The following is a 13083-nucleotide window of genomic DNA, read 5'->3' on the forward strand; positions in this document are numbered from 1 at the left end:
AAACAAGTGTCCAGTTATATAATCAAGAAAAAATTTAATTTGTTTTTCCAAAATTACCCTTATGTACGTATCCCTAAAAAGTCATTTACTACTCATATCTGAGAAGAGAAGTAAGTACTACTATAACTATGGTGCAATATTTAATGAGACAGGAGGGAATACTAATCTTTGAGACTATGCTAGTTTTACTAAGAATTATACAAGAAAAGATAGGAGGCCGAGCCCGCAAATCATAATTACCATGTAAGATTAAAAAAGAAGTTGTAAGTGTACTCAAGGGAGTCACGTGGGTAAGAGTAAAAAAGATGTAAAGGTGAAAACTTGGTAGGGAAAAAGGTAGAAAAAAGAAAGCTAACAATGGAATGAAATTAAAAAGAGAAGAGTTGAGTAATTTCAGGGCAGAGATGGTTCCTATTTAAACGTGAAAATAGAAATAGACTGCAGATAAGTGTAAAAGCCATTCCGTTGACCTTCCAAAATCTGATTCAGGCAAAACCTCCATTTGCCGGTAATCCCCTTATCCCACTCGGTTAAAAAGTTGAAAACTTGGTCCCCCCAATATTTTAAGATTTTCCCACCTCGGAAAAAGCCACTGCAATCCAATAAAAGAGACTCACTGGGATTTCAGTTTTCACATTAAAGTATTTTTTGGAGTATTTGCACTTTGCAGTGATCTTTTTATGCCTACTGATTGAGGAAAGGAAAGAGAAAGCAACATCCCAGCAGAGTAAAAAGGAAGGAGAAAGGATTTATATTGATATTGAAAGCAGGAGAAAGAGAGGAAACATAAGTTTGTTTGTTTTTGTCTTGTTCTTTATCTTCTTTCTTTACTAGTATGTTTTTTCCTCCGTTTGATTTGTCTATACCAAATCCCATTCTATAGAACCCTCTTTTTTCTCCATTACCGATCATCATCACTACAACAAAAGCAGCGAAAAAGAAAAGAAGACAAGAATCAGAGTACTCACAATGGTTTTGGGATGGCGAAGAGCTTTTTGTACATCGATCCCCAGAGATCGAGATAGTACTTCGTTCAAAGAGAAGCAAGACAACACAAACCCAACTCCTAGTCCCAGGCTCAGTTCCAAATTTGGATTTTTCTCAAACCCATCAACGCCGCGCTTACAGTCTCCGCCAGTTTCCTCTTCATTACTCCGTTGCCGGACGACCACTACAACTCCGCCACCTACTGCAACTGTTCCGGTGGCGACGGCTTCAGTGCCAGGAAGTCCAAGACTTCAATGCAAAACCAAAAACAGCCCCCGGTTTTTCAGTCGTTCTACACCATCTTCCCCTCGTTCGCCTTCCACTTTTTCTTTTCTCAAATCCAGCTTCCGCTTTCCTAAGGTATCAATAACTGTATAATACTGTTCACTATTCTGTTCATTTATGTTCTATTATATCATACAGTACACATTTCTGTACAGTAGAATCCAATTATGTGTGCAATGAGTTCGTTTTCCTAATTCTCTTTTTCCTGTATAGCAGACAAAGTGCGGCATATGTATACAGACGGTGAAGACTGGGCAAGGCACTGCCATTTTCACGGCTGAGTGCTCTCACAGTTTTCACTTCCCATGTATCGCAGCTCTGTTAAGGAAACAAACCGCCCTGGTGTGTCCTGTTTGCAGCAGTGAATGGAAGGAGCTCCCTCTATTATCAATACACGATACTCAAAAGCCAGTCAAAGTTGAAGAGAAGACCATTAGAGAAGTATCTCCATCTCCCAAAGCAGCAAAAATAGATGTCAAATTTACAAACGAAAACAACTTTCAGCTGGGAAGGCCTATTTTGAAGGTGTACAATGATGATGAGCCACTGATGTCTCCTACTTCTGGTGCTCGCTTCAATCCCATACCAGAATCCGATGAAGAGAATGATAATGTAGTGGAAGAATTCCAAGGATTTTTCGTGGATGCAAATGTGAAGCCGGTGAAGGAGAGGACGTCAGTAAATTTTACCAACTTCGAGGCCAGGTTATTGCCTGAAGCTGCTGTTGTGTCAGTTGGCCGGAGTTATGAAACGTATGTGATAATATTGAAACTTAAAGCACCACCGGCGTTGGCAAGGACAGCTCGAAGAGCACCTATTGATCTTGTTATGGTGCTTGATGTTAGCGGAAAAATGAAACCGCAGAATATCCAAATGATGAAACGTGCCATGAGGTTAGTAGTATCATCGCTATCCTCTTCCGATCGGCTTTCCATTGTGGCCTTCTCCACAACTTCCAAACGGCTGTTACCGTTACGGAGAATGACAGCTAACGGCAAACGATCGGCGCGTCGTATAGTGGACGCCATTGTTTCATTAGATGGAACCGGAACCAGTGCAAGCGACGCGCTCAAAAAGGCTGCGAAAGTTCTGGAAGATCGCAGAGAGCGAAACGCCGTTGCAAGCATCATGCTCTTATCAGACACTCCAAATGAACGCTCCACCACCACCACGATCTCCACCAATCAACGGTGTCAATCTTCTGTCGTATCCATCTGCACGCGCTTTAACAACTTGGAGATCCCGGTACATTCCATCGGACTGAACCAATCCAACGACGACGTTTTCACTAAATTCATCGGGGGCTTGTTAAATGTCGTTGTTCAGGATCTCCGAGTTCAGCTAGGGTTCGTGTCCGGTTCAGCGCCGGCTGAAGTAGCTGCGGTTTACTCGTACACAAACCGGCCAGCTGCTCTAGGTTCCGGTTCACTTCGACTCGGCGATTTCTACGCAGAGGAAGAGAGAGAATTGTTGGTGGAACTAAAAGTTCCCACGTCAGCAATTGGGACCCACCATGTATTGTCCGTTCGATGCTCTTACAAAGACCCGTCAACTAAAGAGCTCATCTATTGCAAAGAGCAAGCTCTTTTGGTCCCACGTCCACACGCCGTTCGATCATCAACACCTAATATCCAACGGCTGAGAGATCTTTTCGTTTCTACTCGAGCCATGGCTGAGTCAAGGCGAATGGTTGAGCGAAATGACTTGACCGGGGCGCACCACATGTTGTCCTCCGCTCGAGCTTTGCTGGTTCAGTCGAATTCTAGCTCAGCTAGTGAGTTTGTACGTGGTTTAGAAGCCGAGCGATCTGAGCTTCATTACAAAAGGCAAAATCAGTTTCAAACTCAGAGTCAATCTCAGCATCGGCGAAGAATAAACGTACAACAAAGGGAGGACGATAAAGCCGAGCCGCTTACACCAACATCGGCTTGGAGAGCAGCTGAAAGGCTAGCTAAAGTGGCTATCATGAGAAAATCGTTGAATAGAGTCAGTGATTTACACGGCTTCGAAGATGCAAGATTTTAGTTTTTTTTTTTAATTATAGAAATAGGTTAAAAGTATAGGATATGAAGAAAAAAATAAAACTAAAAAAACGACAAAGGGTACCCGACGGCTCGGCGCTTTCTGCAGAGGAAAACAACAGATAGTGAAAGAGTAAGTGGGTACCCCACATTGGGTGATTGATTGATTAAGGCAGTGTTAAGAGGGGGTGGGGTTAGAGGAGCTATGTGCTTTTGTCTTTTATTATCTCCCAAATTTTTTATAATCCTTTCTTTTAACTTTTCTTATGTAGAGATTTTAACGATGTTTAAATGGAGATGAACAGAATAATCTTTCTTCAATTTGGTGTCAGTGATTGTCCCCTTATATTTTGTTTTGTTCTCTTAAAATTTATTGATTTTGGAAATGCAAAGGAATAGCAATTGCAGAATAGCGGGATATGTTTGTTTATCGTTTATGACATTAAATAACTGAAAAACCCAACACCCTTTTTTTATACCCATTTGATATCTAGAATTAATTGGTCCAATAGTCGATATTCGCACTACATAGACCCCATTAAAAAGGAAAATATTTCCAATCATGGATATTTTCATTCTAGTCCCCGCTAGTTAAGAGTGAAGAGATTCTTTGACTCTTTGTACAATTCTATTTTGCATGAAATGATTTAATTTGCTAAAGTGAGCGGCTTCAATAATTCTTGAAATGACTTTGTAGGCGTTTAGACATAAAAAATATAATTTTTGGAAAAAGTAAAATTTAGATTTAAGTTGAAATGGTATTTAGAATTTAAAATTATGTTTGGATATCCATATCACTTGAGAAAATGTTATAGTTTTGTGAGTGGAGAAAAAAGTTTTCTGAAAATTTTGAATTTTTTTTATAAACGTACAAAATTTCATCGATAAACACTTTTTTTTTTTAAATCGGAAAAAAGGAAATTTTTTTTAAGAACAAACGGGTCATTAATGTAAGGACTTTTTTTTGTTTGAATCAAACAAAATAGATGATGTATTAGTCAAGAAATGAGACAAGACTAGAGAGGTGGGTGTTATATATATTTGTAGTATCTGTTATGATCAAAGCAAACAACTGGTGCTGTACTTTAGTTTGATCAAGGACAATATATATTGATTGAGCACACTGTATAGAGCCTGATTGCTCATCACATAACTCCAGAGAATACCTAAATCAGAACGATTCTCTACTGATCATGGGGTCACCTCTGTTGAAAACTTGCACAAAACTCCAGCTGGCTAATTTAATGGGCAAATAAATATATTTCCCTCCTAGAGAATAACACCAAGGGCAAATTATTTTCACTATCTTTATTTTACTATATATAATTTATCAACTTACAGAAACAATGTATAAATAGCATAACTAATGGCCATTGCCGAACTTTATTGGTCAAGATATGTGAGCAGTGGAACGAGACAAAGGAATTCAGTACTGCTACCAAATGTGAAAACACAGGAAATGATAGACATCACTATTTTAGAGTCATTACCAATTGTTTGGAAAATTGAAAGAAAATGACACAACAAAAGGGAGAATTATTTTAATATCCACTACTCTAATCCCAATAGTAAAAGGCTAATTGTGGGGAGGCTTAATCACATGCTTAGAGTCGTGGACCACACATAATCATCAGCTCCATTTAGTTTCCAGATAAATCTTCTTTCTTTGAAAATCCCGAGAAAATTAGAAAGAAAAAGTGGTCTATTATATGTACTTTAACAAAATTCCACGTTAGCGTGACTTTAGCTGTACGTTTGTAAAAACTAAGGAAAAAAGAGTGAAAACTTTTTGCAAATGGAAGTCTGCATAGAAGGAAGAAATGAGAAAAGGTTTCAGAAGAATGTAAAATTATTATAAAGTGGAAAAAAGGAACTAAGCTTAGTACCGTATTCTTTTCACTTTTTTGGTGCTCTTCTCCTGAAATTGCGTACCTTTGTTAGAGCTTTTTGAGAGGTAAGTAGTACTGTATGGGTATAGTTTAGTACGAGGTATAAGAGGTATAAGAGGTATAAGAATGTATAAAGATAGTATAAAAATTTAATTCTACCTTAATATTTTGTTTGGTTAGCAAATATCTGCTCCCATTAAGGCAATTTCTTACCAATCCAAACCAAACAATTCCATTGGAATCGAAAAGACACCTACTTTACTTCTTTGTATGCCATGACAAAATACGATAAAGTCGCCAACGGGATAGGGTATTCCTAAAATAAACTATGCTTCATTGATGCTGTACTTTATGTCTTCATACTCGTATCTTGTTCTCTATTTGTGGGGCTGTCACGTTTTTGCCAATTTAACACTGTATCCTTCACCAGATCTGTGAGATCTGGAATCCAAAGATTACTTCCTTTCTGCTTCCCAAAATTCTGAAAATAAAAAGGGAAAAAAAAGCAGCAACACGAAGACGATATGGCGCAATTTAACTTAAGAAGGGGAATAGATGAGAGCTGTAATATTCTACCAATAAAGATGAATTTTCAGAAACCATTATTGTTCCGTGGCTATTAACTTCTTATAGCTATTATATACATAATTACTTTCTATAGCTACTATTCAGTTGTTACGGTAGTGTATTCGTTGTATTCTCGCTATTGTATTAATAAAAGCGCCTAAAAATCAGGGTAGTCCAGTTGTACGCACATGTATTCATGAATACAACAGCAAAAAGTGCCTAAAATCACGGCAGTCCAGTTGTACGCGCATGTATTCGCGCTGCTGTATTCATGAATACAACAGTAAAAAGCGCCTAAAATCAGGGCAGTCCAGCTGTACGGGCATGTATTCTATGACGACCCGGTCGTCTTAAGAATTTACGCCCCGATCCCCCATTAACTGCTTTCTCCGAGTTTATTTTTGCTATTTTGATTTGTCGGGATATTCGATTTTGAGTTTCGGAGAGTTTTGGGATATTTAGTCCCTAAATGAGAGCTTAAGTGTTGGAAAATTGACCGTAGTCGGAACAATATGAAGACGGCCTCGGAATGGAAATCTGATGGTTCCGTTAGCTCCGTTGGGTGATTTCGGGTTTAGGGGCGTGTTCGGATTATGTTTTGGAGGTCCGTAGCTAATTTAGGCTTGAAATGCCAAAAGGTCGAATTTTGAAGTTTCCGGTTCGATAGTGAGATTTTGATCAGAGGGTCGGAATGGAATTCAGGAAGTTGGAGTAGCTCCGTAGTGTTGAATGCGACGTGTGTGCAAAATTTCGGGTCATTCGAACGAGATTTGATAGACTTTTTGATCGAAAGCGTATTTTTAGAGTTTTTGGAATTCTTAGGCTTGAATCCGATAAAAATAGGTGTTTTGATGTTGTTTTGAGTGTTCCGAAGGTTGGAACAAGTTTAAATGAAGTTATGGGATATGTTGGTAGGTTTGGTTGAGGTCTCGGGGGCCTCGGGATGATTTCGAATGGTTGACGGAAAGATTTTTGGAATTTTGGAGTTGCAGCAGCTGTTCTTCTGTCATAACCGCACCTGCGAGTGAGGGACCGCAGGTGCAGAGCTGCAGAAGCAGCGGATCTATCGCAGAAGCGGAAATGGGAAAGTTCAGCAGGGACTGCAAAAGCGGTAGGATTTCTGCAGGAGTGGTACCGCATTTGCGGAAGATTGGTTTTAAGTGAGAAGTCGCAGATGCACCCCGTGTTCCGCAAAAGCGGTCCCAGGACCGCAAATGCGGTAACAACTGAGAAAAAATATGAAATTTCGAGGGTTTAGTTTCAAAAGTTGAAAATTCGATTTGGAGCTCGGGAGAGGGCGATTTTGAGAGGAAATTGAAGAGGAGATCAGTGGGTAACAATTCTTTAACCTTTCTAGTTATATTCCATCAATCTATATTTAGTTTCATCATTTAATTTCGGATTGGAGATGAAAATTGGAGAAAAGTTAGAAGAAAGTTCTTAGATCTAAAATTCGACTTTTGATTGGTAATTTGACCTTAGATTTGAATAATTTTGGTATGCATGAACTCGTGAGAGTATGAGGATTCTGAAAATATATATTTTACCCAATTCCGAGACGTGAGCCTAAGGGGTATTTTGGTCATTTTACCTAATTTTGCCTATTAGCTTAGAATTTCTTTATAGAATCAGTTACTTGAAGTGCTATTTACGTTATGCAATTGAATTGAATAGATTTGGGCCATTTGGAGTCGAGTACTCGTGGCAAGAGCGTGGTTTCAGATTGATTATTGAGCCGATTCGAGGTAAGTGGCTTGTCTAGCCTTGTGTGGGGGACCTTCCCCTTAGGATTTGGTATTTTTGGTAATTGAAATGCCTTGTACGTGAGGTGACAAGTGCGTACTTGCTAATTGTTGGAAATCCGATTTTCATTAAGTAATTACTAGTATGTTTCATGCCCTGTTTTTATTACTTGTACTATTAAGCCTGTTGTTAGCTTAGGAAAACATGTCTAAGTGACTTAATTGCTATATTTGTTCAAACTGTCTTACCTGAATTCTGTGCAGCATGTTAGGCTAGAATTACTTGTTTGCCTTAATATGAATTTTGCCATTTTTGAATGTCTTCCTGCTGCTGCTATGTATTTACATTGGGACTACGAATGTGGGATTCCGGTAGATACCCCTGCACACTTATGTGGAACTATGGGAATGCACCCGGTAGATTCCCCCAGTACTGGGTATTTACATTTGGGACTATGGAACGGGATTCCGGTAGATCCCCGCGCACTATGAGTTGGTCTCCAGGACGGGAACCATGAGATTCATTAGATATGTATATTTGGGACTACAGGACGGTATCCTAGCAGATCCCCGATCGTTATTTTGGTGCTGAACCGTATTTCTTTTTGTGTTTACCTTGTCTCTGTAATAGTTATTGTTGCCCTTTATATCTTGTGTTACTTTTATTTCTATACTTAATTATACTGTTATGTTCTACACTATTGAACTTTATATTTTATTTAACCTCAGTAGGGCCTGACCTTCCTCGTCACTACCCGACTGAGGTTAGGCTTGGCACTTACTAAGTACCGTTATGGTGTATTCATGCCCTTTCTGCGCATGTTTTTTATGTGCAGATCCAGGTACCTTTATTCAGACTTACCATCCTTGAGGCGAGGCGACCCTTCGGAGACTTCGAGGTATATCTGCCGCGTCCGCATACCGAGGAGTCTCTTTCTATTCTCTCTTATGGTTACAGCCCTTCTGTATTTCCTTGTTTTAGACTATTTTGGAGTTAGAGCACTATGTAATATCCTTAGCTTGCGATTCATGGGTTTTCGGGTTTTGGAAGTATGTATTGGTTTGAGAGTTAAATATTGTGTATACCGAGCGGCACTTTTAAACACTATTTTATCGCTATAATTTTGTCTTAAATCATTTAATTTTTGCAATTTGGTTTATATTCCGCAATTTAGGCTTACCTAGTCATAGAGGCTAGGTGCCGTCACGATGGTTCACAGAGGGCGAACTGAGGTCGTGACAAGTTGGTATTAGAGCTCTAGGTTCATAGGAGTCATGGATTACAAGCCGGTTTATTAGAGTCTCATTGATCGGTACGGAGACGTCTGTACTTATCTACGAGAGGCTATGTAACTGTTAGAAAAATTCCACTTCATTTGATTTTCTTGTCGTGCGAGATTTTGACATCACAATTCTAAACTTTTGTCTTCTATTCTCTCACAGATGGTGAGAACACGCGCTACCCGAGATGATCAGGCACTCGTGCCCCTACTGCAGTCGTTAGAGGGCAGGGCTGGGGTAGAGGCCGAGGACGTGCACGTGGTGCATCCAGAGCACCTGCGCAAGCTGCCGCCAAGGTACCACCAACAGTTCCAACCGGAGTCCAGACACCTGATACGCCTACTGCTACTACTACTCCAGCACTTCAGGAGACTCTGGCACAGTTCATGAGTATGTACACCACTTTGGCTCAGGCAGGATTGCTTCCCCTTGCTGCATCTACGTTTCAGGCCGAGGGAGGAGCACCGACTCCCGCTGCCTGCACTCTTGAGCAGCGAGTGCATGTTGAGCAGGTCCCTAAGATTATTCCTGTACATCCGGTAGTCCGAGATCAGCCCGAGGACAGGGCAGCGACTTCTAAGGATGAGCAGCTGAGGCTTGAGAGGCTCAAGAAGTACAAGCCTCCTGTATTCAGCGGTCTAGCATCAGATGATGCTCTGGGATTTCTAGATGAGTGTTACCGCATTCTCCGTACCATGGGTATATAAGGATCGAGCGGGGTTTCCTTCACTACTTTCCAGCTTCGAGGAGCTGCCTATGAGTGGTGGCGCACCTATGAGTTAGATAGTCTGGATGAGGCTGCTTCACTGACTTGGACTCAGTTTTCAGATATGTTCCTGAGAGAGTATGTTCCTCAGAGCCTCAGGGATGTGTGGCGCGTAGAGTTTGAGCATTTGGGCCAGAGTACTATGACTGTCTTAGAGTATGTAGTCTGTTACACTAGTTTGGCTAGACATGACCCAACCTTGGTTTCTACTGTTCGCAAGAGGGTTCGCTAGTTTATTGAGGGGCTTATTCCCAGCATCGGGTCTAGCATGGCTGGTGAGTCGGAGATGGACATTTCTTATTAGCAGGTGATGAGCATTGCTAGGAGGATTGAGGGTATGCATGCTAGGGAGAGAGAGGAGAGGGAGGTCAAGAGGTCTCGAGAGTCGGGCTATTTCTCTGGTGCCCATGCCCCAACAGCAAGGCGTCATGGTAGGGGTTATATGAGTCGCCCTGTTTATTCAGCTCTTCCAGTAGCTAGTGGTATTCCAGCTCCTCCTAGACCTCAGAAGCCTTAAGCACCACCGGTATCTAGCGCGCCTCCTGCGCGGGGTGCTTTTAGAGGTCAGTCCAGCAGACCTGGCCCGAGCCACTCACAACCACCACATCCTCCCAGAGCTAGTTTTGAGTATGGTGACACACGCCATATGGTGAGGGATTGCCCAGACTCGGGAGGGGTGCACCTTGTAAGCACGTGATTTTCGCCCTATATGAGAATCACTCCCAAAAAATTCAAATAAAATGATTTTCCTTGGTGGTCAATTTTGTGAGATTTTGTGATATTTTTGGATAATTATTTGTATTTGTTTGTGTTTGCTTATTTGTTAAATTAATAAAAAATACAAAAATATGTCGCATTTTGCATGTAAGATTTAATTCTACAATTGTTAGTAATTAAATTAGTTTTACAAAAATTAAAAATTACAAAAAAATATGCATCTTTTGCATTTTTAGCATTTAATGTCCAAATGAACAATTTTGTGCTTAATTATTACTTAATTGTGCGTTAATTGTTATTGGTAGTTAATTTGCGCTTTTATAACTTAATTTAGTTCTTAAAAATAATTTAAGTATTTTTATAATTTAGTTTTAGAAAATAAAAGAAGAAAAGAGAACAAAAATACAAAGAAAAATCGGATTGGGCCACTTCTTCAATTTTCAAACCATAGGCCCAAATAATTGCCCAATCTTCCCCATGACCCAGTCCACTTCAGACCGGGTCGACCCGGTCCGCCCCATTAACCCAATCCATAACCCAATACCCCTATCTTGCATTTCAAAAACAAAAAAAACAAAACAAAACAAAACAAAAAAAAAGAAAAGAAAAAAAAGAAAACCCTAAAGAAACCTAAACTATCCGCCCCCATCCCCTCTCATTCTCTCTTTCTTCCTCAAGCTCCCAAAACCCTCCCATGGCTGCCCCTTGCAGCTTCGTCCAAACGACCATGGCTACCCCTTCTTCACCATTTTTAAACAACAAATCCGACCACAACACAAACACACACACGCCCAAAACTCGCTGGAAGTCGTTGATCCTCCATAGCCACGCCAAGCGACCCCGCTACCATTTGTTTCATTTCTTTCGTTAAGCTCGAAGCTTGCTCGACATCCATGGCTGCTTCTATGTCCAGTCGTTGACCCTGCTGCTACGCAGTTGCTGCACCGTCGCCGCTGCCTTCTCCGCCATTGCTGCATTTGCTGCTGCTAGTTTTTGCTACGACCATGGATGCCGCTGCGTCTTCTCCATAGGTTGCTGTTGCGTCGTCTGCTCGAGCTGCTTCACCATGAACGACGACAAGCAGTCCGCCATGGCTGCTGTCACGGTCCTCGTCGACCAGTCCACTGTTCCTTTTCCCCCGTTGATGCTGCGTCAACCAACAGCTGCTTCCGTCTCTGAGTTGCTGCCTCACCTTCATTTTCTTCGCTTACACAACCAGTCGCCGCTGCTTCGTCTTCTTCAATCGCACCCCAGCAGCCCCGCGCGTTCACAGTTTCTGCGTTACCTCCGGCTGCTGCTACTTCTGTTTCAACCTCGCCGTCCAGATACCTTCGGCTACTGCTTCGGTGTTGCGTCAACTTCGTAGGTTCGTGTTCGTCGTCGATTGGTCGTTGTTCTTCGTTTCAGTCCGGTTAGTAGTTTTTGAGTTTTATTTTTGTCCGTAGTTCGTTTTGATATTTCTCGAATCTAAAGTCGATAGATATTTGATTTTTGGTTTTGTTCATGTTCATATGTTTTGTTAAATTAATTTTCAGATTTCAAAATGGAAGTTTAATTAGTTGTTTTTCATGTTTATTTCATGTTTGTATTATTGTTTAGGTGAATATTTGTTAGTTTAATGTTTGTTAGATTCAAATTGAAATTTAATTGATTATTTCTTCAATTTGTTTCATGTTGTTATGTATTTTTCAGAAATTGTTAGTGTTGTTTGAGTCATGTGAATCCATCATGTTTGTTGCTTAAAAATAGGTTTAATTCATGTTCGTCTTGGTTTGAAGATCATGTTTAAATCCAGTGATTTAATGTGAGTTTATGTTTGTTTTGATTTGTTTAGTTTGAATCATGTATTTTGTTGTTTATTGTTGTATCCTTGTTCATCCGTTGATGGTCTAAATTAACCAGGATTGGTTCCCGATATGGTTACTTTATTTCCATTTAATTTGGAGTTGTGTTGTTCATCGTGTTCATATAATTGTTGTTGAAGATTGTTGAGAAATTGGTCATCTTGACTATATTTTGGTCAAGTTATGATTAATTGATTGTTTAGAGCAGAGGGGTAGTTTGGTAAATTGCAATCCGTTCAGGGGTAAAATGGTAATTGCAAAAAGGTCGGAGGGGTAGTTTGGTAATTGAACATTATTTTGATTCTTTATGTTAAGCATGGGGGACAAAACATAATGGGGTGATTTTTGATGTACTTGTTTAATATAATGGGGACAAGACAAATTATAATGGGAGGGAATATTGTACTTATTTAATGTAGGCATGGGGGACAAATTGTAATGGGTTGTGTGGATGTATTTATTTAATGTAGGCATGGGGGACAAGGTTTAAAGTAGGGAAGACATTTAATAGTGGGGACAAAGCATGCCTTGGGGGAATAATTTGGGGTTGGGAATTGAAGACTTGTCTTGCTATATATAGAGTCATTTTTGACATTAAAAAGGTGGAAGATTATTGAGAGGACTTAGAGATTATTATTGGGAGAATATTTTTGAGAGTAATACATTCTGGAAAATTTCAAGAGTGTTAGAGAGTAAAAGAGAAATACAACTTGAACTTCTACTCGAATAATTTCCGTTTGCTTTTCTCGAGTGTTATTCAAAAATCTGAAACTACTGCATCTTGTATCTTTTCTCTCCTCTGCTTTGATTGTGATTGCACTTTGGTATTGCTAAGTTTTCAAACTGTTACTGGGTTATTCTACTGGTCGTTACTAGTTTGCGGTGTTGCTGAATCTGCTGTTGATGTGGTATTATTGCTGCTGACTTCTCCTTCTTTTGTTCTTGTACTGCTGTTTCCAGGTACACATTTGTACAATCTCGGCT

General features: G+C 40.2%; 1 protein-coding gene across 2 annotated transcripts; it reads left to right on the top strand.

The window, feature by feature from the left end:
- The first annotated feature begins 494 nt into the window (after positions 1–494).
- LOC104235570 (E3 ubiquitin-protein ligase WAV3-like) lies at positions 495–3614 on the top strand. Of its 2 annotated transcripts, none has more exons than XM_009789355.2 (2): positions 495–1347; positions 1486–3614. In XM_009789355.2, exons 1-2 carry the CDS (start codon positions 970–972, stop codon positions 3295–3297), a joined length of 2190 nt encoding a protein of 729 aa, XP_009787657.1. In that variant the 5' UTR covers positions 495–969; the 3' UTR covers positions 3298–3614. The 2 variants fall into 2 exon arrangements, with proteins under 2 accessions (XP_009787657.1, XP_009787658.1); XM_009789356.2 differs by having other exon boundaries at positions 496–1347; positions 1489–3614.
- Positions 3615–13083: the final 9469 nt, after the last annotated feature.

Source organism: Nicotiana sylvestris, chromosome 2 (genome assembly GCF_000393655.2).
Source record: "Nicotiana sylvestris chromosome 2, ASM39365v2, whole genome shotgun sequence".
NCBI lineage: Eukaryota > Viridiplantae > Streptophyta > Magnoliopsida > Solanales > Solanaceae > Nicotiana > Nicotiana sylvestris.

Excerpts from the sequence above, each read along its gene's own strand:
- LOC104235570 (XM_009789355.2), top strand. The coding sequence starts at position 970 with ATGGTTTTGGGATGGCGAAGAGCTTTTTGTACATCGATCCCCAGAGAT. Across the intron at positions 1,348-1,485 it reads CCAGCTTCCGCTTTCCTAAG|CAGACAAAGTGCGGCATATG; the intron begins GTATCAATAACT and ends TTTCCTGTATAG.